The sequence below is a fragment of the Polypterus senegalus genome, chromosome 10 (genome assembly GCF_016835505.1).
Source record: "Polypterus senegalus isolate Bchr_013 chromosome 10, ASM1683550v1, whole genome shotgun sequence".
NCBI classification, from domain to species: Eukaryota; Metazoa; Chordata; class Cladistia; order Polypteriformes; family Polypteridae; genus Polypterus; species Polypterus senegalus.
This window is the reverse complement of record NC_053163.1, coordinates 140266609-140294089: the sequence shown is the minus strand read 5'-3', so window position 1 is coordinate 140294089 and position 27481 is coordinate 140266609. Positions and strand designations below refer to the sequence as shown.

General features: G+C 42.5%; 1 protein-coding gene across 1 annotated transcript in view; it reads left to right on the top strand.

Moving 5' to 3' along the window:
- The window catches only part of LOC120537720 (interleukin-6 receptor subunit beta-like), a 109028-nt gene extending 82776 nt beyond the window's left edge, over positions 1–26252 (top strand). Inside the window, exons 9-15 of the mRNA XM_039766872.1 lie at positions 2843–3031; positions 9850–9951; positions 22537–22683; positions 22924–23064; positions 23137–23230; positions 25603–25681; positions 25808–26252. Coding sequence (XP_039622806.1) covers positions 2843–3031; positions 9850–9951; positions 22537–22683; positions 22924–23064; positions 23137–23230; positions 25603–25681; positions 25808–26212 — 1157 coding nt within the window. The 3' untranslated portion in view covers positions 26213–26252. The remainder of the gene's footprint in view (positions 1–2842; positions 3032–9849; positions 9952–22536; positions 22684–22923; positions 23065–23136; positions 23231–25602; positions 25682–25807) is intronic.
- The last annotated feature ends 1229 nt before the right edge of the window (positions 26253–27481 follow it).

Genomic DNA, 27481 nt, shown 5'->3' with positions numbered 1-27481 from the left:
ACATTTAAACATACAAAGACTTAGCACTCTTGGCAACAGGCCATTTATCGGCCAAGAATACCTTATTTACGTACTGTTCTTACAATTGAGTGGAGTTCTCACTCGCAGCCAAAATAAACCTCGCAGCACAGAGGTAATGACAAATCTCTGGCTGCACTAGGAGCTCAAAGAAATCCAACTTATTACTTTAGTCACTCTAGACATTAAGACAAAGGATAGAAAGTTAAAAGCAGCATGGTATTTATTACAAGAATAATAATAATACCACTGGACAAAGAATAATAGAAAATAGGTACTGATAGGAAAGTCTGAATATATATAGTCTTTAGAAAAAGCTTACAAAAAAAAGTAGAGATGACAAGGATGAATGTCGCAGGGAGGCATTTGATTTAACAATCAATGTTCATGATGCTTTTCTGACGATCGGTGACGTCTTTGTCCGTTCTTCTGTTTCTCTTCTTCTTCTTCTCACGTTACTTTCACAATGAGGCATATTTATTATAAAGTTTCATGCTGTGGTTTCACAACACGTGATAGTTGCATGCACCTGATTGGCTGGCTGTCAATTTGATGGATGAATTTTGCTCAAACTCTTTAATCTCCCTTTTCCCAGATAATAAAGTTTTTTGATATTAGTTCATGTCCTCTTTTCCCAGGCTATAGACCAAATTGTTGTCCCAGATGTCCATCCATAAAGTAATTAATAGCCTGAGGTATCGGCAAATCTTCCTTTCCCAGGCTGTAATGCCAATTTAGCACTATGCTGTGAACAACTGTTATAAAAGTGAGGTGTAAGGGAAGACGATATGCCTTTTTATTATAATGTCTCCTACATCTAAATTCATCTTGTTGGGACTAAGCAAAATATAATAATAAAAATATAGAGAATAATCTGTAGATTTTATACACCATAACAATACTATTTTAGCGTTTAGACCTGTTAGGTGAGAAAATACTTTCTTTCTCTTTAATTCATGATTCAGCCCTTTAACATTCCAGCTCACAGAGTTAACTGTTTGGTCATGAAGATATTACTTCTGAACTTTTGCTGTCATTTTGTAGTCTTAACTTAAAGTAAGACAGCTTTGACTTTAATTTCCAGTTTTCCCAGGAGTTATTGTCATGAACATTGGCACTTATAATTATAAGTATTAAAAGGATAGATTAGAAATAGCTTACTCTCTTTTTCCCCCCCTAGTCCTCCCGCCTCCCTATTTTGCCTCCCCACATGAGGCTGGACCACACTTCACAAAGTCCCAGTCCTGACATATCTAAAGACAGAAGGTCTCAGTAACGTTGAATTGCTCAGGTCCCCAAAAAAAATTTAATGGTGATCTTATAAAACAGAAAATCAACAATTTCAGAAATGTATTGAAATTAAAGAACGGGTTTAATTAGCAACAAGACTTGGTGCCTAATTAAGCAACTGGTTGGAGTGAAATTGGTTGGAGTTTGAGGCCCTGACTTAGTTGGTCTTCTGTTGGCTCACTCGCTTCACATTTCATTTCTGTTTAAAGAAAGAAATGAAGCAATTCAGGGGAACAAATAAAAACAAAAACAGGAAACAAGACAATTCAAATTAACTCAAAAGAAATTAATTGGCAGCAAAACCGGGTCACTAATTAAGAAAAGGGTTAGAAAGAAAAACTGTAGCCCACTACAGCCCCCCCAGGATTGGAGTTTGTGATCCTTCTTCTAATGTATTATTTTTATTCTATTTTTTTTAATTGATTTTAATTTGAAGCAAATAACATTCCATACAATCAAGTAAAACCTAACAAACCAAAATTCAAACCCACTCAAGAGAAAGAGAGGAGAGCCAACAACCAGAGCAAATCTTTCAAAGCAGCAAGGAAGGAAGAGTATCCTTTTCCCTGATATACACAGAAGGTTATTCTAAAATGTTATTGATTAGATTCTGCCATATTTTAAAAACATTTTGATCCTTTAAGTGGGAATTTGATTTTTTCATATTTCAAATAGTGTAGAACATCAGTTACTCTGTGACATAAAAGTGGAAGGGTGGGATTCTTCCAGTTGAGCAGGACAAGTCTACGTGCTAATAGTGAAATAAAGGCAATTACAGCTTGTTTGTCCTTTTCTGACTTAAGCCCATCTGTGAGCCCACCAAACACAGCTGTTAATGAATTAGGGGCGATTGTGACGTCGAGGTTGTCTGAGAGACTTTCAAAGATTTTGGTCCATCATGTTGTTAATTTGGTGCACACCCACAACATGTGGTCCAGTGAGGCTGGAGCTCGATTGCAATGTTCACAGGTTAAATCTTGCTGTGGATACATTTTGAACAATTTTAAACAAGATAAATACGCTCAATAAAAGATTTTCAGTTGAATGACTGAGTGCTTTGCACATATGGTGCTAGAGTGTATTCTGTACATGGTTGCCTTCCTCTCCTTTCCTGAAATGTTAAGTGAAAGGTCTTTTCGCCACTGTACCCTAGGATCTTTGAAAGGAATGGACTTTAAAATGTTTTTATATATTGTAGAGATGTTATCTGAGTTTTCAATACAGATTAATATTTCTTATTTTATTATTTTTCTTCTAAGTACATATTTTTATCATAATATTATTACATCGCCCTCATGGAAGCATTCTCTGCCAATTTGGTGGAGAAAAATTAACAATTAACAGAGATTCAAACCTTGAAGTAACAGTTGCTGTTTTCTGCCACCTGCTGGTTAAATGACATAATGACTTTTCCTAGCAGGACTTTGGCGGCAGTGGCCTTCCTGTAAACTGCTCCCCATTTCATTTCATACGGCCTTATGTGCCGTGTCCTAATCTAACTTCAGTCCCAAGCAGCTCTTCTCTTTTTCCACAGATCTCCCTGCACCCCTGGCTGTTACGGTGTCCTCTGCAAGTGATCACAGCCTTCTCATCTGGTGGGCACCTTCGAAAGACCCCTCTGTGACTGGCTATGTACTTGAATGGTGTGTTGTGTCACAGAACATTACTTGCCGCGCCAGCTGGCAGCGACTAAGTTGGCAGACAACAGAAACAGTCATTACAGGTACGGTGTTAACAGAAATATGAAGATTTTAGGAAGGGACATGCTTTACGCTTTTTGAGACTTGTGATGAGTTTGCTAAGCCGTCAGTTCATTGAAATCACGGAAATGTTTGGGAACTTTGCTAAACTCTGCGAAATGCATTGAAGTCAATGGATGAAGGAGGAAATAAACTGGTTTTGAGTAGATAATAATGGTGCATTGGTCTTTTAAGTGGTCCAGAGGGCTAGGGAACCGTCTGTCAACTATGTTGGACTGATTATTTTGAGCAATAAAATGTGATTACCACTGTGCCGTAAATGACAAAAGACACAGAAGAAATGAAGACCACAGACCAACTTAAATAAATGGCCACAAAGTAGTGATAGTATATACAGTGTATATTTACTGCTCAAAAACTTAAAGGAACACTTTTTAATGAGAGTATAGCATTAGGTCAATGAAACTTCTGGGCTATTGCTCTGGTCAGTTAAGTAGCAGAGGGGTTGTAAATCGGTGTATTAGAGGGGTCCCATAAAACAGGAATTAATGGTCTACCACATGGTGGCCACTGACATTTTCCCCTCCTCATCTGTTTTTTCATTAGTTTTGCATTTGGCTGCAGTCAGTGTCACTTCTGGTAGCATGAGGCCATACCTGGACCCTACAGAGCTGGCACAGGTAGTCCAACTTCTCCAGGATGGCACATCAATATGTGCCATTGCCAGAGGGTTTGCTGTTTCTCCCAGCACAGTCTCAGGGACATGGAGGAGATTCCAGGAGAGAGGCAGTTACTCTAGGAGAGCTGGACAGGGCTGTAGAAGGTCCTTAACCCATCAGCACGACTGCCCACCATCTGCCTTTTTGGGCAAGGAGGAACAGGATGAGCACTGCCAGAGCCTACAAAATGACCTCCAGCAGGCCACTGGTGTGAATATCTCTGACCAGACAATCAGAAACAGATTTCATGAGGGTGGCCTAAGGTCCAGACGTCCTCTAGTAGGCCCTGTGCTCACTGCCCACCCGGCACCATGGAGCTTGATTGGCATTTGCCATAGAATACCAGAATTGGCAGGTCCACCACTGGCGCCCTCTGCTTTTCACAGATGAGAGCAGGTTCACCCTGAGCACAAGTGACAGACGTTAAAGGGTCTAGAGAAGCCATGGAGAACATTATGCTGCCTGTAAAATTGTTCAGCATGACCAGTTTGGTAGTGGGTCAGTGATGGTCTGGGGAGGCATATCCATGGAGGGATGCACAGACCTCTACAGGCTAGACAACGGCACTTTGACTGCCATTAGGCATCGAGATGAAATCCTTGGGCCCATTGTCAGACCCTGTGCTGGTGCAGTGGGTCCTGGGTTCCTCCTGGTGCACTACAATGCCCGGCCTCATGTGGCAACAGTATGCAGGCATTGATACCATTGACTGGCCCCCACGCTCACTCACCTGACCTCAATCCAATTGAACACCACTGGGACATTATGTTTCAGTCCATCCGACGCCGCCAGGTTGCACCTCAGACTGTCCAGGAGCTCAGTGATGCTCTGATCCAGATCTGGGAGAGATCCCACCGGAAAACCATCCCATGTCTCATTAGGTGCATGAACCGCCCCCCAGGGAACGTTGTCAGGCATGCATACAAGCACACGGGGGTAATACAGACTACTGAGTATAATTTGGAGTTGCCGCAATGAAATTTTGGCAAAATGGACTCACCTGCAATATCATTTTTTCAGTTTGATTTTTGGGGTGTCTTTGAATTCAGCCCTCTGTAGTTGATAATTTTCATTTCCATCAAAAGATGTGGCATCTTTTCGTTCCTAACACGTTAACCAGTCCATATCAGTAAAGATATCCAGCAGGATTGTTTTTTCCCATTGAGATCTGATGTGTTTTCAAAGTGTTACATTAATTTTTTTGAGCAGTTTATATATATATATATATATATATATATATATATATAGTGACATGTGAGTCTAAGTACTTTAGCAAAACTTTATTCAGCTTGAAACAGGAACAGCGCGGTTATTTATTGTAGCGGGATCTACCACTCTCTTATACACACACAGCAGTCAGGCAGGGTTGTGGCCATGTAATCATGTTTCCTGCATTTATAATGTTCCTTGCATCACCCATCAACAACAGGTACTTATAGCGTGACTGCGATCGGCTTGTAGTTGCTTCTGAAGTGCTCCGCTGCAGCGATATGAGCCTGCAGTTGCCCCAGCAACAGACAAGTAGTCTTTCACAGATGCGGCAATCGCACTTTGGGACGTGCTTCGGCGTGTCGTCCTGTTGGGGTCCAAAGAGTTTAGAAACCTCACAATATATGCATGTTCTCTTCATGTGTGCATGGGTTTCCTCCAGGTGCTCCAGTTTCCTCACACAGTCCAAAACACACAAGTTAGGTAAACTGGTGGTCCTAAATTTGCCCTGGGATATGTGTGGGATATGTATGTGTGCGTGTGTTTGTCCTGCAATGCACTGGTGCCCCGTCCAATGTTTGTTCCTGCCTTGCTTCCTATGCTAGCTGGGATAGGATCCAGCATCCCCAGGCAACCCTGTTCAGGACAAAGCAGGTTAGACAATGACTAATTATGCATGTGGTGCTGAGAAACTAAGGCCAGGGATCAGCATTATACAGTATATCTGGTGGCAGTACTCATAGTATTCTTATTATGGTCATCTAATGTACTCCTCAAATGAAAATACTGCTAGCTTTTTTGTTTGTTTTTTGTTTTTTAAAGCATGTGGGGTTCAAATCAGCTGGATTAGGTCATGCCCAAAGCAGATCAGGTAGCGATCTTAACACTATGCATACATTAAAGTTGTGCACATGGCTGCTACAGCTCTATGTTGTCATCTGGCCTTGCAAAGCTTCATGGTGGAGAAAAAATGTTCCTCCAAGCCAACTTAAAAGTGAATTTCCAGGAAAATATTCAGCAAACAAGGTCAGCAGCAAACACAATACATTTGCTGTAAAAACTGCATCAACACAAGTGTTCATTATCACTTGTCAAGTTCATCAGCCATCTGATGATGTTTTATGTACTGTTTAGTTCTTTTTTGTTATTTATTTGTTTCCTTTTTGTTTGCTGCTGATCTATCATCATTTCCAGGGATCCAACATGGAAGCCATGGCAATGTGGGCACATGTTATCATGTTATGACTGATGTGATCATGTGGTTCACATGTGATGTCGTACATGTGTGGCCATTTCAGGATGTTATATAGTCTGACCTGAAATGTATTATGATCATCAGTTGTCTTATATATAAACGTCTACGCGTCTGTCTGGTCCGGAAATGGGAGGTGGAGTCGGGGTAAGGACTCTGCCTCTGAGGAAACTGAAAACTAAACGTCCATGCGTGGAAGTGTGTGCGTCTGTCTGTCCGGTCTGGAAGTGCGAGGCTACTACTGCATGAAGCTCAGAAAGCCGGCAAAGCAGCCCCAAGTTAACAAGTCGGAAGAAGAAAGTGACTCTGTTGCCAAAGTAAAACCGCTGAGAGAAGAGAGAAACCTCACCTCTTATGCTAAGCGAGATGAGCACATCGGCAAAATGAATCCTCCTGTGAGAGAGATGCACAGAGTAGTTCCTTTCAATTACCTGACATTTCTACGTTTCAATTTTATTTCTGATGATTTCAATAGTTTCTAGGAGCCCAGGCTTTTTATAGCATGGGCTTACACAGCTAGTATCGATATAAACGTCTACGTGTGGAAGTGTGTGTGTCTGTCTGTCCGGCCTGGAAGGCGGCCCCAAGTTAACGAGTTGGAAGAAGAAAGTGACTCTGTTGCCAAAGTAAACCACTGAGAAAAGAGAGAAACTCTTAACGCCAAGCGAGACGAGCACATCAGCAAAATGGTATCCCTTCTACTTTTCCTTCCGGCGCTAATGCACAAGCGATGTGAGTACATCGGGAAAACGAAACCTCCTAGGAGAGAGATGCCCAGAGTAGTTCCTTTCAATTACCAGACATCTCGACGTTTCAATTTTTTTTCCTGACAATTTCAAAGTGTAGCAAAGGACCACTTTACCTGTAGTGTGTTCAGGACTTATAGTGTTCACTCCGGAGTGTCGATCAGGACACTCGTAAACGATGCAGAGAATTCCACATAGCAGCTTAGATTGAAATTGAACTCATTTATTTGAAGATATACATCTGTATTCGAATAGGTATAGGTGTATTTGTGTATGTGTGGTCTACAATAAAAAAGAATACATAAAGTACCCAAAGGCCACTAGATGGCAGTATTACTGTAATTAAGCACTAGCTTACCGGCAGTATAGAATCCAAATCAATAACGTAATCAGTATATTTAAACGACTTTACATCTTAACATATAAAAACATACAATACAAGTAAAATGCAAACGAACCCACCTCTGATCATCAACGCACACTTATCTTAATTCGGTACACTGCTGATTCTTACTTATAACAAACAAATGCTTCTCTATGCTGAATTGACTATTGCGGCACACGTGCACCTCCTTTGCTTTTTTTTGACATCCCATAATATACACTCTTGTGCATGCTGGGAGGTGCACCTTTAAATGTGATCCGTGGCTCTTTATAATTGATACCTCTCTAACACAAAGGTTTCTAGGACCCCAGGCTTTTTACAGCACGGGCTTACACAGCTAGTAATTTTATAATTATTTATATGGGTATTTCAATTAACGTTGTATGTGCAATTTTTTATTGTATGACATTTTATTGTTATGACAATGATGTTTTTCTCCACCATTTTGTGCATTTGAGTCATGAAGTCTGGCCATATTGTTCATGACAGGGCCACCTGTTGCTGGTCACAGGGGTATGGCTTTTGACATCATTGATGGCGGCACACACCTTAGCTTTTGAGATTTTACAACAAAACACATTTTTTTAGTTATTGACCTTTGTTATGCTGATGACAATTTTGGCTCCCGATTGAAATTTTGGCATTTAAGAACCTCCATGTTTAGAACTCTGCCTGACAGCAGGCTCAACTTTTTAATCCTCCTAAAACAGAAGTGTCCAGCTCCGGTTCTGGTGGGCCACAGTGGCTGTAGGTTTTCATTCTCACCCTTTTCCAAATCAGCAAGCAGTTTTCACTGCTAATTAACTTCTTTTCCTTTCATTTTAATTGCCCTGTTTTTAAGGAGTCAGTCCTCTGAATTCATTCGTTTCTTCATTAAATGGCAGCCAAACAGAAATGAGATGTGAACGAGCCAACAGAAGACCATCTAAATCTGAACGTCAAACTCCAGCCAATTTCACTCCAACCAGTTTCTTAATGAGGAGCCGATTCTTGCTGTTAATTAAAGCGGTTATTGAATATCAGGACTTGTTGCTGCTCTCGTTCTGCCACAGCAGACTGTTGATTTTCTGTTTCTTCTAAGACCACTGTGAAGATGTTTTGGTGACCTGAGCAGACCAACACGACCGAGACCTTCACCTTTCTTTATTTTCAGGTGAGCTGGTCATGTGGCAGCTTGTTTTGTGTCTCCTTATTGTTTGGCTGCTCACTATGGAAAAAGAAACAACTAAGGGGTCTGAATCACGTCAGTTAAAGACAAAACAAGTTAATCAGCAGCAAAAAAGGCTCACTAATTAAGAAGATGGTTAGAATGAAAACCTGCAGCCACTGTGGCCCACCAGGACCGGAGTTTGACACCCCTGTCCTAAAAGAAAACTCTCACCACCTGGCCTTTGAGGGCTGGAAAATGAAACCTAATTCCTCTGGTCTTTGCTGTTTACCAGTGTGATAGACGCTATATAGCACCCGACCCGGCACAGACTACGCAGAGGCACGTGTAAAAGTCACACAGGCTTTTTATTTTTCTTCACCCGTGGGCGCACGTCTTCCCCGTGACCCACAGGCAATACACAGTCCCAAAAGCACTAAAACAACACCAACAACTCTCCACCTTGCACCCACCACTCCTCTCAGGCAACCTCGTCCTCGTCCTCCCGATTCTGGCCCCTTAGAGGTGGAGGCTGGCCCGTTTTATAGCCCATCCGGAAGTGTTCCAGGTGCTTGGCCACCTGGTCCCAATTGCACCTCCGGGTGGGGCTGATGATTCGTCCAGCCAGGTTGTTGAGTCTCGGCAGCACCCCCTAGCAGCCACCCCATCTCCCAACCAGGCTGTGGAGGACTCCATGTCCCTCTGGGAAATGAACATCGGCCAGGGAGGCTGCCACCAAGCGTCCCGGGGGAGGTATTGAGCTGTCCATGGTGGCTCCCCTGGAACATATGCAGCAGGGGCGTCCCGGCCCGGGCATGGGACCCGACTGTCCATCACAACCAGCTAAGGTCTTAACAGTGCATTGGTGAGATTGCAGCTCTCATGCAGTCTGGAGAAGCCATTTTAGCATTTCATTTCTTAATTATTTTGAAGCATTTTTCCATCCCTTTTCAGTTCCAGTTGCGTAGTATTTTTCTTTCAGTTATGCTGTTTCATTCTCCTCTTTTTAATGTATTTAGGAGTGCTGTCTTTTCTGTGTTCATTAAGGAGCTAGTTAAGTAAGCAGGCGCTCTGGCTGACTGAGATCAAGTCAGTGAAGGAGGTAGTTCTGCTCTTAGGGTCCTGTTTCTTCAGGCGAGTACTGTCATGCCTTTCCACCTCATGTTTTCATCTTCATATTTTTTTGTCTCACTGTTGCCACCAAAAACCAGGTGACACAGTGGAATATTTATATATAGTTTTTTCTCTTTATAGGCTAGCTGGTTGTAGCAGTGGTTACATATCGGCACCATCTGTGTGGCATATTTAAAAGCCAGTTGATAGAGAAGACAGAACAAAGTTGGTGTCCCTAAAGTCCTAATCCCACGTTTCTCTTTATTCCAGAAAATATCGAGCCGGAGCGTATGTACAATGTCTCTGTGTATATCCTCTACAATGCTGTGGCTGGACAACCCTTTTCTCAGCAAGGATACTCCAGACAAGGAGGTAAGTTCCAACTGGCAGGATCCTTCTACCTCCGTGTTTGTCCCGTGCTAGCACAGGGTCTGCCAACTTGCATGTCTCTCTTCATTTTTCCTGATCTAGTACCCCTTACAGGCTGGCTTTACCACGGCGCATGTTTTCCTTCAGTCTACCATGCCATCACTACCTGGGCCATTTGCATGGTCGTTTGCCTTGTGGGCTGAGATAACAGGCAGTCATCGCCACTGAGTGGTCCTCATTTTGGATAACGTGGCCATGCCATAGCCAACAGGCTTCCTGCATTTTATCGTCAAAGGGTACTGTTCCCATAATGCTGCACACATCAATGTTCATGATGCAGTGCCCTCTCTTTAGTCCAAGTCATCAAACCAGCATTCTCATTTCCATGAGATATAGACTTGCGGTCATAGCCGAACATTTGGTGCCATATTGGGGTGACAGGGTGGACAATTTGGGGTGTGTGGTATTGTAGTTTTGGGGGATTCTAGTTATATATATATATATTGGCCTGCGTTTTTATTCCTAATGAATACTGCTGTGTTGGGCCCTTCGCCCAATTGTACAGAACTTATCCAAGAAAAATTTGAGCTTGGTGTGGTTAGGCATTAAATCTTCAGCTGGCCAGCATCAATCAAAAAATAATAAACCGTATAAGAGTTTCTGGTTTTAACTCCAGGTATGATTTAGCCAATAGGTTTCTTGAATACGTGAATACTTGAGACCTGAGCAGTTTGATTTTACCTTGTGACGTGTGAGTCCCCGTCTTGCACTCTGTGGAAGTAACCCACCGAGGAAGACAGGAATAGTTCAATCAATCAGTCTTTATTCAATCACAGATGAGTACGTGGATTCCACGTTGCAAGGCAGAAGAGCAGATTTCCTCTGTGTCACTCGACTTTTGATAATTTTCCTCAATCCCCTTACTTATCAATAAGCACAATATGTTTATCTAAGCATTTCATCTTTCATTGCGTGCATCGGCTAACCGTTTCTATTTTGTGTACATTGCAACAGGGGCCCTAAAGAAGGAAAAGTCATCTTTCCAGTGTCTAATGGACACACTCTAAATAAAGAAGTTGTCCTTGGTCAGCTTACTGCATCCTGTCTTATGACAGACCCCTGTATGAATAACCTGCCATTATAACAAAACAGCTGTGGCGGACGGCTGGGACGCCCCTTCAGCATATGTTCCGGGGGAGCAAGCATGGGAAACCCAATACGCTAGATGGCAGCCTCCCTGGGTCAGAGCAGTGCCTCGATTTCCCGCAGGACTCCATGGGAATTGGAGTTGGGTGCAGCCCTGTTGGGTTCCGCCATGTGCTGCCAGGGGGTGCTGCAGCAGGAGCTGGTGGGCCCTTGTAGGCAGTGTTTTTGCCACACCCGGAAGTGCAACTGGGACTTGGCAATCAAGCACCTGGAGCACTTCCGGGTGCCTAATAAAAAGTGCCAGCGGCCACCACTTGGGAGCCAGAGTCGGGAGGAGGAGGACGAGGTTTCCTAGGAGGAGTGGTGGAGGAAGAAGAGAGTGTTATAGTGTGTGCTTTGCTTTAGTTATTTTGGTGTGCTTGGGACTGTGTTAGGGCTGAGGGACACTGGGAAGACGTGGACCTCAGCTGAAGAAAAAAATAAATCTTTTTATTGATTTCACACATGCCTCCATGTCAGTCTGTGTCGTGTTGGGTGCATATATAGCGCCTTTTAAACATCTTTTAACCCTTAGTAGCTTTCAAGCAGTTACATATTCTTTCACAACCCTAAAATATGAGGCTGAGTTTCAGTACTTTAACAAAGCCAACTTTATTCTGCTTGAAACAGGAACAACAGGGTTATTTATTATAGTCGGATCTACCTCTCTCCTATTCACAGACACAGCAATCAGGCAGGGTTGTGGCCAACAACAACAACAACATTTATTTCTATAGCACATTTTCATACAATGATGTAGCTCAAAGTGCTTTACATGATGAAGAAAGAGAAAAAATTAGAAAATAGAATTAGAGAACACTAAATACCATAGAATAAAAGTGAGGTCTGATGGCCAGGAAGGACAGAAAAACAAATAAAAAACTCCAGACGGCTGGAGAAAAAAATCAAATCTGCAGGGGGTTCTGAGGCCATGAGACCACCCAGCCCTCTCTAGGCATTCTACCTGACATCAATGACCTCAATCAGTCCTCATTGTATTCAGGGCTCTCATGGAAGGACTTGATGATGACGGTCATGTGGACTTCTGGCCTTTAATCCATCAATGTAAGGACATCACGGTGCTTTGACCAGGTGGTGGTGGCGCAGGTCGCCACCACAGAAAACCGGAAAAAGAACAGAAGAGAGAGTAGGGGTTAGCACGGATTGTGGAGCCACCAGGAATAATAATGATAATGAATTGAATATACAGAGCATTAGGATTAAACTAAGATGAAGCTATGAGAAAGCCATGTTAAAGTAGTGAGTTATGGCCAATTCCCAGCAGTTACAATGTACCTTCAGCCATCGACGGCAGGTGCTCATAGAACGACTGTGATCTTTTCGGATTTGTTTTCGCGGCGAACTGCCACAGCACGGGGAGCCTGTGGTTGCCCCGGTGACTGAAATGCTGTCTTCCACAGATGTGGCAATTCCACTTTGGGATATCGTCCCCTTGGTGAGAGTCCCAAAAGATTTTGGAAACTTTGCAACCTGAACAAGTGCAAAGCTTGAAGCAGATGGTTCCAGGATAAGGGAGAGATTTCTTTTTTGTTCAAAAGGATGTGGAGAACATTTTTACAAGATTAAAATTAAATAAAAGTCCTGGACAAGACCATCTTCGTGGAAGGCTCTTGCAAACCTTGCACAGAGCAACTTAGCTCCATTTTTCTATTAGATTTTTAATTTGTGATTAGAACAGTTGAGGTCCCAAAGCTATGGAAACAGGCCACAGAAATTCCAGCACCTTCCACTCATTTTTGTAACCTGCTTATCTGAAAACCCCTAAAAACCCTAAATGATTTCAGACTAGTAGCGCTCACACGACCGATTTTGAAATCTTTTCATAAACTTATAAGGATTAGACTAACAAAGAAAAACCCAAGGTTTATTAGACCCATTTCAGTTTGCTGATAGAAGTACAGATAACACCATTGTCGATTTGCTTCATCTGTCGCATGACCACTTGGAGTTTATCGAGGAACTCAAGAAATTTAAGAGACTTACGAAAATTGACCAACGAGAGGAGGCCATTCAGTGCAAACCATTCTGTTTTTCTCGATGCTTCTCTCAGAGTTGTCTCATTGCAAAGACTGCATCAATTGTTCCTCTCCTTGGCATTAAACCAGACGGTTCCTCCCCTACGGTGGTCTCTTCCCTAAGCTTTTCCTCTATATCCCTTTCCCAAATTTTCATTGTGTGTGACGTCAGCTTTATCCCTCTATAGATCCCAAAATCCTGAATATTATTGAACACTAGCAAAATACCCGCGCTTCGCAGCGGCAAGTACTGTCTTAAAATTTTTATTAAGAAGAAAATTCAGCCTTTTTAAACTAAGGGAAAATATACCAATAATTATTTGTTAAGGATCTCTTTGTATACCACATTTTGAGTTCGGCCCTCCGGTTGTAATATGACCAAGCTGTACGCTGAGCTTACTCTTGAGCATGCAACATACAGTTGGCCATGCGAACAGTAATCTTGTTTCAAATCTCACAGCTTGGATTGCTGCTGTCATAATCTGTTTGAGTTTCATGGTTTGTTTCAAGTACGACAGTATTTGTAGGACTTGTGTTGAAGTGACATTCGGCATCTGTCAAGCGTTGTAAGCACACAACCGGTTTCATCGATAACTTCACATCCAGCTTTTGAGAGTTTAAACATTCATAAACATCAAAGTGTCCACTACTGAAATCTTCACCTGTGAATCTAAGATGTTTAAGAGGCATTGGCGGTTGTCCAAAGGTGTAAAATATTTGGCCATTTCGGTACACTTGAAAGCGACAACCAAACAATTCAGCGGCAGCCATCAACTCGCATGTAGAACCACAGGTGAAGGGCTTAAGCATTTCACTCTTCTAGTGCTCCTGTGTAGTATAATCATCTCCTGTACCGTCATCAGTCCACACCTTGAACCTGTCCCAGTCATTCAATACATAAGACACAATGTTCCTCCGGATATCAAGAGTGAGCCTGATATGGCCGTGCAATATGTAACAAAGAGAATGGAAAAGGTAGGTGCCATCTCCGGGCATGGAAACCACTCGGTAAGTGACAGTTTTTTGATCGATGGTGATCACCTCGATAGACATGTTAATGGGGGTACGGTTGGAACGATAAAGGAAATGGGTACCCGAACAATGTAAAGTAAGTGTAAAATACCTACACAATAACTATAATCACAATAAATGAACAATAAAACAGCGGAGAAGCCGTGGATTAAATAAAAAGGCTGCAGTTATCAGCAGGGAGATGTGAATCCCGTGGTGAAGCAAGGAAGGGAATGTAGAGACTGGAGCGACGGACAGCCATATATAGGCAGGCAGCCAACAACGTGGGAGGCATTGGGATGGGGGACCCAACGCCGCCTCACATGGTGACCGAGCTGCAGGCTATGGACATATATATGTACGTAAGTAGGATTCAGTTAGCGTTGGGAACCCGTGTACCAAATTTCTTGAAGATGGGCCCATAAGTAACAAAGACCGTTGGAAAGTTCAATATGGCGGCTGACAGTGGCGTCATACCACCGAATTACGTACGTACATTGGTTTTGGTTAGCGCAGGGAAGCCGCCTACCAAATTTCGTGAAGATGGGGCCATAAATAAGAAAGTTCAACATGGCGGACATTGTCGACCGTTATGACCGTTACGTGTAGAATTTCGAAATGAAACCTGCCTAACTTTTGTAAGTAAGCTGTAAGGAATGAGCCTGCCATATTTCAGCCTTCTACCTACATGGGAAGTTGAAAAATTAGTCACATTGGAAAGTTCAATATGGCGGCCGACAGTGGCGTCATAAAACCAAAATAAGTACGTACATCGGTTTTGGTTAGCGCAGGGAAGCCGCCTACCAAATTTCGTGAAGATGGGGCCATAAATAAGAAAGTTCAACATGGCGGACATTGTCGACCGTTATGACCGTTACGTGTAGAATTTTGAAATGAAACCTGCCCAACTTTTGTAAGTAAGCTGTAAGGAATGAGCCTGCCATATTTCAGCCTTCTACCTACACGGGAAGTTGGAGAATTAGTGATGAGTCAGTGAGGGCTTTGCCTTTTATTAGTATAGATAAGGGACAGTACACAATAATAAACATAATATAAATTATGTAGACATACAACACATAATTACTCAAAAACAACCAAAATAGCAATAAATTACATACATGAATGTCACCCCCTACATTCCCAGTTCCATTTGTTGCAATCAGCTCATAGGATTCAAACATGAAAAGCAATCAGTTCAAATACCCCTTCATCCCAGCTGCTGTTAATCTTCTTAATAAGATTCATCGTAATAAACATTCACACTCTTAAATCATGGGATGACCACCCATCTTTTGCATCAACCATTACTCAAGTCTTCATATAGGTTTAATTTTTTTATGTGTAATATGCAGAATTTGATATTGTACCACAAGCATTATGTTTGCTGCCATTTTTTATTAATTTGTACAAAGTTTAGGTTTGATGGTTGTGTTCTTTGTTGATGTTGTGATTGGAGACATCGAAGGACTGGTGTCCTGACTGGGTTGTATTATTATATATTATTATATGGCCGGGAGGCCATAATGGATAGACAGTGTAATGAAAAAAGCTACCTAATGTTTCCTATCCCAGTCGGGGCAGTTGGAGTGTAGTGGACTGGGACAGTGTATCCTCCAACACAGGATGCGGCAGTGCTTCTCCAGTCAGCTCCCAATATGGACACCTGCAGGGTATTATGGGGACTTGTAGTGTCGAAACACAACCCTGTCATTGTCCCTGGGTGCAAGTGAAAGAAGCTCTCCCTAATTTGGGGAGCTTCAACCTGACCCAGAAGTGCATCCCCCAAGTTATGCCCTAGCAATTACTCCTGGGTCTTGTAGAAAAGGAGTCACCTCACCTCCACTCGGGGAGTCTGAGTCAGGAGGAGGCCTAGCTGGAGGAGTGGAAGGAGTGAAAGCAAGTGAAAGAAGAAGTGATTGTGCTTGAGAATACCCTGTGTGAAGGTATTTGTTGAAGAGTTTTTGTTGAACCTGGAACGTGCGTTTTGTTGCCATTGTATTTGGGGCTAGGTGGAGGCTTATTGTCTCCCCCTACAGGTCACAATATGGATTACATGTTACATTGTAGTCTCTCTGCAAACTGAATCGCCCTCTTGGGACAATAACACTGAGTAGTTTTGAACTGCATGCTTACAAGTACCTTAGATTTCCTCTCATATCCCACATGTCAGGACCAATGTTAAAAAAATACCACCTAAGACAAGTCATGTTTTCAAGGCACCATCCCCTTAACAGTTAGATGACAAAGTGCTGCCCGAGGTGATCGGCCCTGGCCTGTTTACTGTTCAGGGACATGATTTATGTTTATGCATGATGTCACCACAGCTGCCTTTCCAAAACCTTAGTGTCTTCCTCTGATGAAGGCAACTTCTTTCATTCGTGTTGCTAACTGATCTTGTGCCTGCTTAGGACTTTAGATTTTTTTTCTTGTGCCCTTGGGCTTTGGCTGATGTATTATTACAGTGTTACTGCCCTCGCCTGTCCAACGACTCCTTTACAAACTCTGCATTACGCTCCTCTTTTACAAGATAACAAAGACAGCCACAGGCCTGCGGATGAGTTTGTTTAACGGTGTGATCATTTCTAAGACAAAAGATATGGTGGGGGATCTCTGGTGCTCCTGTCTTTACTGTGCAGCAGTGCAAATATCAGGGGCCAACCGCTGACAACAGACAAAGCTTAGATCTTAGCACAGGACACATTTGTAGGAAGGGGCTTTTCTTTCTTAGAAAACCATAATGACACCATTTTTTAAGTTCTTTATTGAATCTCTGTGAGCAGCAGGGGGAGCCACACACAAGACACACGAGACGCAACACCACTCCGGGTGTAAATAACAATTTTTTAATGCACACAGTTGAAATATAACAATGAATACAGCCAATATATAGATTGTGAAAGATGCCAGCCTGTACCACAGACAGAGACGCAGACTCACAATGTCCAAAAGCATACACTTTAATTGCTCTTCCTTATTCATATACAGCACACAGTGCACAATCCCCAACAACCAATAAGTTCGTCCTTTTTTACTTTTCCTTTTCTTTTCTTCTCCTTTTTCTTATTCTTCTGCCCCCACTCTTGTCCTCACCAGCTCTGTCCTCTGCCTCCCGACTCCGGCTCCCTGAATGGAGTGAGGCGACCTCTTTTATATTGCACCTGCATGTGCTCTGGGTTGAGCCTCCAACATCAAAACCCGTGACCCTGATGTAATTCAGGGGGGCTGCCTTCTTGCGTCCCAGGGGAGATATTGCCTCACTCCCAGTCTTTCCGTTCGCCAGGCGTCCTGGCAGGGCAATGGTCCCAGCTGTCTGCCCCAAGATTTCAATAATCTCTCTCTCTGTCTCTCTTCTCACTCCTTCTGTCCCCCAGTAAGTGTCACCCGCTGCCCTACCGACTCTGACTCCATGAGGCATGGTGGTGGGCTCCTTTTAAGCGGGACCCGGCAACAGTGGCATAGCTAGAGTTTATGCCACCTGGGACGTTCTTTGAATTTGCCACCCGCACTCCTCTTACAAAATAAAATGGAACACATATCATAGAAAAAATGAGAAGGACGAAAATTTTAACTACATTTTAAATTATTAATTACGATTGAGGTATTTCAATAATGCCCCTTCATTCTTTCTAATTACTTCTTCCCTCGCCTTTTTCTTTTTTCTAAAAGCAGCATCGCTCTCTTTTGTTCACTTCATCTTGAGATTGAGAGAATAATATCCATCCATCCATTATCCAACCCTCTATATCCTTGTACCACAAACCCCGGGCGAACACTAAACCCCAAGTTACAGAACGATTAGAGCACTGCTAGTATAAAGCAGTTCAATATCTAAAATCTATCGGGCAACGTGACCAACGCTTGTCCTTTTATTGGCCCCCAGCACCAGTCCCAGCTTAGCATTAACAACAAGCCATATCTCTATATATAATCTTCATTTGGGTCTTGATCTTTGTTTGTCCGCAAATGAATTAGAAGAAGCACTAGATGGCAGTAGAGAGACAGCTAAAACATAGGCGTTGCATTAAGAATCTCCTCCAGGCTTATACTACTGAAGACTGTAGTATGCCAGTCACACCTCAAAACACAGACATTCAAACTAAACAAATTGTTGTGCTTTAAATTAACTAAAGAGATCTTAATTTAGATCTTGATCTTTGTTTGTCCGCAAATGAATTTGAAGAAGAAGCACTAGATGGCAGTAGAGAGACAGCTAAAACATAGGCGTTGCATTAAGAATCTCCTCCAGGCTTACACTACTGAAGACTGTAGTACGCCAGTCACACCTCAAAACACAGACATTCAAACTAAACAAATTGTTGTGCTTTAAATTAACTAAAGAGATCTTCATTTAGATCTTGATCTTTGTTTGTCCGTGAATTCCATGAATGCGTAGACCACCTTCCAGTTTAGTACGTTATTACTGATGGATGTCAACAATGTGTCGGAATAACGAAAGGGGTGGTGGACAGTGTTACGCTAGTTAGCTCCTGAGGCCTGGTTAGAGAATGAGATTGCCGAAGATAAAAGGTATGTGTCTACGTAACATATGAAAGAAAGACAGTGGGTAAAATGAATGGCAACGTAACAGCATGTTCTGGAAATTATTATTGTTACGTTGTAGCCGGCGAGTGCTGCGCGCCTCACAGTTGTACCGTGGCTTGCTCACATGTCAGTGAAGTGATCCCTATTTATGCTTTAAAGAGCCTGGATACCTATGTGTCCCCCTTTTATAACCATTGCTCCGTGTATATTGCCTTACTCTTTGGATTGCCACAAAGCAACCTGCGAGATTGGAGAAAAGTTGAGAAGAGATCGTGAGAGGAAACAACAGCATCGTGAAAACGAGACGGACTGTGAACGGACAGAAGCAGAAATGCTCCTACACCACCACATAATTACTATTCGGACAGTGATTCCGAGTGGGCCGTTCCTATTGAATCAATGTCCAAGGGTTTTCTTTTTGTAATTTTGTTTCCCTTATAAAAAATCATAATGCTGTGCGACGAAGGGCCCAGTTCATGACTGGCAGCCACGTTTAAACAGGTAGCCCTTCACAGACAACTTTAACACGCGCAACGTAGTAGGGCGCACATGGCTAGTCACCAAATAAAGAAGAAGCAAAAGAATAACACATATATTATTTTACATATATAAAGAAAAACAAACAAACAAATAAATACATAGCAATCGAACCCCCCTTTCTGGTTTAAACGCGTGATGTTCATAAATAAGAGAAACCAGTTTGTCCAAATGGGTTTACTGTCCTTATTGTTCAGGGCAAAGAGAAACCCTACCGGAATACGCCGGCCGTCGAGCCGATAACAACAAAGTTTGATCCTACCGGTCCAAGATATTCGTCAGCAAAATCAAAGAAAAAGTCTGCAGAGACGCGTCTCCCTTGTGTCGCTGAGTCTTCAAAAAAAAAGAACTTGTTCCAGTAGATACTTTACTTGGCGCTACCTTGTCTCTTCTGTTTGCTTCAGCACAAGATGTCTCCCTTTCTCCCCTTCTTTTCTGGTTTTTACGTTTTCAACACCAACCGCCCTGACCGAGTTATGACCTCCCCCTTAAAGGTGTATTTACAGTATCCTTCTTCCCTGCAATGCACCCAAAGGGGCAGCAAACTGCCCACAGAATAATAGCACACGTGGCATCCGCTACATCCTAACACAGGACCATGGAGATCTGCTAGAGCCAATCCCAGCCAACGCAGGGCGCAAGGCAGGAACAAATCCAAGAACAAGAGAATAATATATTTAAATATATATTTTGATCTTTTATTGAATTTATTAAAAACAAACAAAATTCCATCCAATCCAGTCACAACTTACCAAAACTAAATCCAAATCAACCCCCACCCATGAGAAAGAGAGGAAGGCCAACAGCCCGAGTAAAACAATTGAGAGTAGTCAAGAGAGAGAAGTCTTTTGCCCCCAATTTGAATGCGTATTCTAAAATGTTATTGATTAGGTCCTCCCAGTGTTTTTAAAGAGTTCTGCACAGATCCTCTAAGTGAGAATTATAGTAGATAGATAGATAGATAGATAGATAGATAGATAGATAGATAGATAGATAGATAGATAGATAGATAGATAGATAGATACTTTATTAATCCCAAGGGGAAATTCACATAATTCACATAGTATAGTAAGTATATAACATCAGTCACCCACTGACTTAACAGAGGAGAGTTAGGATTCTTCCAGTTGAGTTAGATAAGTCTACATGCCAATAGTTCAGTAAAGGCAATTACAGTTTGTTTGTCCTTCTCTACTTTAAGCCCCTCTGCAAGCCCACCAAACAATTAGGAGAGACTGTGACACCGAGGCTGTCTGATGGGCATTTAAAGATTTTTTTCCAGAATGATTTTAATTTGGTTAAATATTTATAATGAGATTGAAGGGATCATCCCTTTCCATTGGAATAAATCGTCGGAGAGAGTCTTCGGTCGGAGTAAATCGGCAAACTGGACAAGATTCGTATTTGTAAAATATAAATTTGCAACATATGCATTTCGAATAGTTTTTCAGCATTACAAATGGTGCCGTTTTGACATAGATAACACATATTAGCTTGCCAAAGCCCTATCAAACAAAACTGTCAAAAAAGCCTAAAAAGTATAGTACTAAAGTTTATTAAAAAGTGTCTCCCCTAAAAAAGTACTACATGGGACAACCAGCTATGCCAGTGCCAGGAAGTATTACAGGTGGCACATCATGGCTTGTTATAAGCACTTCCAGGTCATACGAAAACCAGGGAAGTCCTACCTTGGCAGCGCCCTCTATTGTCACCCAAGGACGCCCATAAAGCTGCTCTTCTCGAGTCCAATTCCCTTGCTACCCTGCGGGTGTCCAAACTGGGACTACTTGCGAGGAACACTGCCACGTATTCATTTGGGCGATGAACTGCTCCTGGTTTCCAGCTCTCAGCAGTTCATACTTCCTCTTGGTATCCCAGCAAGGACAGCAATTATAAGAGTTAGTGCCTACAATCTCGCCATCCTTCCATTAAGGCTTCCTGGATGGTCAAGAATTCCTCCTCAATCTCAGCCAGGCTGCCCGTCCGTCCTCCTGGGCACTTACAATATTTTGGTTTGGCAACTTCAGCTTTAAGAATGTAAACCATCTTAACAACATTGTAAAAATCAGCAGTGAAATGATGGGTTTGCCTATGACAATGAACTTCATTACAAGCAGGTCAGAAAGAAGGCTGACTCTGTTCTGTCGACTTTTTCCTAAATTTCAGTTGTTGCCAGCAGGCTGCAGATTTAAGTTTCATAGGGTAAACAGCAACAGATTCAAGAACTCCTTTATTTTGAGAGCTTTAAGCAGTTTGTATCGTGTTATGTGTAGGACTGCTGCTAAATGCTAAATTCTCATTTATTACTTTCTGAACTGTTGAAGGTAATTATTTTTCCTTGTACTAATCTCGAGGGTGTGTGTATACAACAACACCGGATGTCAGCTGCTGTGTCTTTGTCTATTTTTTTTGGATCTGTAAAATAATGCCTTATACTGCTAGATTTTTCTGCTGCAAAGAAATTTCCTGCTGGGATAATAAAGTCCACCCTACCTGTTCTTCTTGCCATTACACACAAACTGATAATCAATCTACTTCGATGATCGCTTCTTGGATGAGCACACAAGCAGGACTCCAGAGCCATGAGATTCATGCAATTCTTTTATAGCGCCATCACCATTTGCTCAAGGCATCACCTACTGCAGTGGTTCTCAACCTGTGGGGTGGACCCCTAGGGGTGCGTGAAGTAACGAAAAGGGGGGCATGATGATGTGAAAAAAAGGAAACCAGCATCAAAAATATGAAAAATACATCTACTGAAACCAAAACAAATTAACTTTAGCTACATTTTGATTCTAGAAAAATAAATATACAGTTAGATAAACGTTGATAAAAGTTAAGTAGGTACAATAAAATATGCATCTATGATATATCATTAATTAAAAAAGAACAAATTGGTATTATTTATCTATCTATCTATCTAGAGGGCTCCTTTCAAAAGAACGTTGGGGGACGCGATTAAAACTGTTATGAAAACTCGGGTCACAAATACTTAAAGGTTGAGAAACGCTGACCTACTGTGACATTCTTGAGAGATCCACTCAGTATTTCACCATTCAAAGAGTTTTATTTCAATAGACGACTAATGCTACAGGCTGGTCAGGGCCCTGACTCCATTTCTCCTCCACATGTTTCTTTTTTAGGGTTTCAAACTGGGGAGCATTATGAGGTGGCTAGTGACTTTCTAGGTCTTCATACTTAATTGCCATCACTTTTTGTAAATTAAAATCTTTCTCTCTCTCTCTCTCTGCATTTCTCTTTTTCCCCTTCTGCCCAGCACCATCTTGTGGTCCAACATTAACACCACTAGCTGCTAAGACATCGGGTGTTTACTTGACATGGAAGCCTCTCCCACTGGACGAGCGTCGAGGTTTTATCCGCAACTACAAAATTGTCTACAGCAGCAAGGACAGCAATCTCTCATGCAAGTACTTCTAATAACCCTCTGTTAGTGGAGTGTTTTGGAAATGTTCCCATGGTGGGTCTGTGGGAGCTTAGAGGTTCTTTGAACGTATCTCTTCTGCTCTGTGTTCTACTCTGTCCAGAGCCCATGTCGGATAGCAGAAAATGTGGTTATTAATTTGGGGGACAGACATTAGTTTCATCGACAGTACACACTGCATAAAGGCCACCTGACCAGCTTCTCCTCCTTTTTCATTTGTAGCAATTATGGTGAACAGCTCTGTTCATAGCCTTCTGCTTAAAGGACTGTTTCCGAATAAGGTGTACACTTTCTTTGCTGAGGCGATTACAGATGGAGGGAGCACTTCAGGGCCAAGTCTTTTGGTTAAGATTGATGTTAATGGTAAGGAAGGATACAACAAATGACCAAAGAGACCTGTGACCTTTCTACACCACATCTTGCTTTGTCTTGCAGATGAACAATGGACAGTGCTATTTCCCATTCTGCTGACTGTGACTCTACTGCTGCTCATGATTGGAATATTGACCTGTGTGCAGAAGATGGAGATGTAAGTTTTGAATGGAAGAGGTGACCACCAGAAGAGGAGTTAATGACCTCTGGCTTAAGTACTGCTGGGGCCAGTACTGAAAAGCACCTAATTACAAGGCCTTGCCTCTTTAGGCTCCACGTACAGGAGGCAGGGCAGATAACCAAAGCATTAAATATACAGTAACCTTAACATAAAACATCCATCCATCTTCCAAACATGCTTCAACCCAAGCAGGGTCATAGGCAAGACAAGAACAAACCAGGAACAGGAACAACCCATTGCAAGGTGAACACACATACAAACACACACACAAACACACGAGGTTAGGGTTAGAGTTAGGATTAGCCAATTTAGAATCATCAGTCCACCTAACGTGCATGTCTTTGAACTGTGAGAGGAAACCAACACAAAGGTATAATAAAATTAGACACCACATCAATAATAAAGCCAATCTAAAAACAGAATTAATATAATAACACAATTTTATAGAATCTTGACTACATAAACAAAAATAAACTTATGCTAGGCCTTGAATGCAGGTTCATACAAAACATCAGGTGGGATCTTTGGGATTTTGTGCCCTTGGCTATTCTTGGCTATTCATTTTCATTTGGAACAAATCCTGGTAATGAATACTGGTCTGTTGTTCTTACTACTTTTCGTCTCTTGATCCCTTATTCCATAGAATTGCTAATTTTTGTCTCTTGGCAGGACACCTAGTGACCATTTTGTTCCCAAAGGTCAAGTCAGGGTGAGGAGCCTGCACTGCTACAGCACATTGCCGCACCCAACACACAATGCAACAGCTTGGGATGCTGGTTGCCAACCCCCTAAGGCAAACCAGTTCCACCATCCAAAAATGATCATCTATCTGCTGCAGCCAGGTGTTCTGTGGGCGTCCCATTGGCCTGGTCCAGCCGCTCAGATCCTCAACAATGAGGACCTGTGAGCTGGATCACCCTTGGGGGAATTATGCCACATGGCCATAGTGCCGTAACTAACACATCCTCACAATGCAGGTAATGTGCCTCATTTGGGACTCTGTGAGCAACTGTTCATTTGAAACAAAGTCAAATCAGACGTACTCTGAAGAGACACAGTACCAAAGGAGTCCAGTCTTCATCTCAGGTCACTGGATAGTGTCCATGTGTCTCAACCATATAGCCAGACATGAAGCACCAGGACTCTAAAGACTTGGACCTTCGTCCTTTTGCAGAGATATTGTGAGTGTCACACACCCCTTTCCAGTGACCTCATGACCCCCCATTCTCTCCCAATCTGTCTACTGACTTCATAAGAAAAGTCACCAGACACATGAATGTCACTGCTGAGGTAAGTAAACCTCTCAACAAGGTTGACACTCTCTCTGCAGACAGGCACACTGCTGATGGCTGTGCCCAAGGGGTAATTAAGGGCCTGATCTTGGTTTTTATCAGGACACTTGCAAGCCCAGACACTCAGACTACTTTTTCAGTCTTTTGAGACCCCCTGATCAGAGCCTCCATTGACTCTGCAAAGATCACAGGATCGTCAGCAAAGTCAACATCAGTAAATCTGTTTCCACACTGACTTCAAAAGGGCCTTTCCTGTTTAAGTCTGAGCCCGATGTAGGACGATCTCTCTGCCATGTTGATCAGTGGGTCACTCTCCCATCTACACTGAGGCTGACTACATAACCCAGTCTGTTGGACTCTGTTCAGCTAGTGAGGACTCTGGAGATGCCAGAAGGGTGGTAGTCCTTTGGGCAACTCTGCTTTGGAGGCATTTGAACTTACACTTCACGTACGTAAAAATAATGCACTGTACTAAACATACAATTGAACCTTGGTAAACACTGGCTGGCTGATGCCACAAAAATGTGAGACATGTACCAGTGTGCAGTCCTGGAGGTTAACTCACATCAGCACACCAGGCCAAGATGCTTGGAGACTGCAGAAACACAAGTGAACCTGAGGAAGGTGAGATGACGATGGTTCAACCGAAAGGCATTACAGGTCCTCACTTGCGTTCTTCTGGCACACTGCTCGGCTCTAGTTTGTTCTCTAAAGTTAATTAGTTAACCTGCAGCTATCAATGCTTAAGACATACTGAGGACAATGTGGACATCTGTACATCTGCAGTCTATTTCTTTCATGTAGCACATTTCACAGTGAGCCTCATTAGAAATTAACACAACAATACAAGATCTAAAGTGTATTACGGGTATGTAATAACAGATCAAAAAATGAAACTAAGAGGGGATATTGTCCAAAATCCATGTATGTGAGGGTAAAAATTAAAGACATTTTCCACAAAGCCCAGCCACATCTCTCACAGCTTTGCTGTGTTTCAATTGTCCTGATGCATTGTCTAAATGTATGACTTTTTCTTGCTTTTTTTGCCATGTCCAGCCTACAGAAGCTCCTCTGGCCACCAGTGCCAGATCCAGGCCACAGCAGCTTGGCCCATTGGATGCCCAAGATCTTTTTGGTAAGAGGCTTATATCCCCATGAGTGAGCCACTTGGCATACATCACCTTTAGCCTCCTTATCTGCCTCAAGTTGGGACCTAAGAGGTACATGTCAACTTTATGATTCTGTGGTTTCTATATTTCAGGATTTAGGTGGGCCTCAAGAGCAGTATAGCCTTAAAGCGGAGACAGATGTTTCTGTGAACCACAAGGACATCAGTGGCACCATTCAACTGCTGGCAGGTGACAAATTTAATGTGGACCTTCTGGGAGGTCATTTCAAAGCTGGCCTCAGTGGTGAAGGCTCCAGAATGCAAAGTGATGTCTACCCAACTGCTATCAACTGCATCTCTGAGCAAGGCTTGTGTCCCACCTCCATCATCTTTGGAGACCACTGTGACGAGGGCAAAAGGCCAGCTATCACAGAACAAGTCGAGTACTCTGCCATTATAGCTAATGGCTACATGGGATTAGCAGGCAGCCCAAATCCAGCAGTCCACGTCCCGCTGCTTCCCAGCTTGGGAACAGAAAATGCCGGAGTCCTGGGATAGCACCACGCTACCTACAGCACTGTCCTTCACAATTAAGTATTTGAAGAAAAATAAAGAGAATCCCCAAGGAAAACGTCACTCTTCAGATGTAAGATATCTTAACTAAATTTGGAAAAAACAATTGAGTACCTAAAACCTATGAATTCCCGATGAAGCTCACTGACTTTCCAGCTTTGCCAACTGCTCCAGGCAGACTAATTATGTACTGACCTCTAGATAGCGCCAGTCACATGTCTAAAGATCTTTGACTTCAAACACAGGGGAGAGCATTGGGATGGCAGACTTGAACATCACTTGATTTAGTCATTGGATGTTGTGTAGTGTGGTGAATATTCAAAGCGCAGCCCTTTAAATTACGTACAGCAAGTCCACTCTTACCACCATGACGCTATCCTCTGATTGCAAGCGATATCATTAAGTGACAGGCACTATATGGAGAATATACACTGTTATACAATGAATCACATAACATTCTGCATGGCTTTACGGTGTACTGCAACCGCATGAATTTAATGTGTTGATTTGAAATGTCTTGAGGTAATGGCGTTACATTTGAGGCTTGAAGAGTGTCGCATCCATTTGCATGCATTTTTTAACCCAATCAATCCAGCTGTAATTGCTCAGCTTGTGAACTGAACTATTCACAAGACACACACTGCAAAGCACATTGCAATTCAGCTTAAACGTGTGCATCACATACATCTACAGTTAGGCCCACAAGTATTTGGTCAGTGATACAATTTTCATAATTTTGGCTCTGCGTGCCACCACAGTGGATTCGAAATGAAGCAATCAAGAGGAGATTGAAGTGTAGACTTGCAGTTTTAATTTAAGGTGTATAAGCCATTTAGAAAAAAACAGCCATTTTTATACATGGTCCTCCCATTTTCAGGGGCTCAGAAGTATTTGGACAAACTAACATCGTCATTAATATAATGATCGTTTTCAATATTTCGTTGAAATACTTTCCAGTCAATGAGTGCCTGAGGTCTGGAAGTATGGTCGTCTCCAGAGGCTGGGTTTCCACTCTAGTGATGCTTTGCCAGGCCTTTACTGCAGTTGTCTTCAGGCGCTGCATGTTTGCTGGACTTCCTGCCTTCAGTTTTAACTTCAGTAAGTGAAATTCATGGCCAGTTGGGTTGAGGTCAGTTGATGGACTTGGCCATTGAAGAATATTCCACTGCACTTGGTTTGCTGTCACTGTGTGTTTTGGCTCATTGTCCATCTGCACTGTGAAGTGTCGTCCTATCTGGTGTGCAGCGTTTGTCT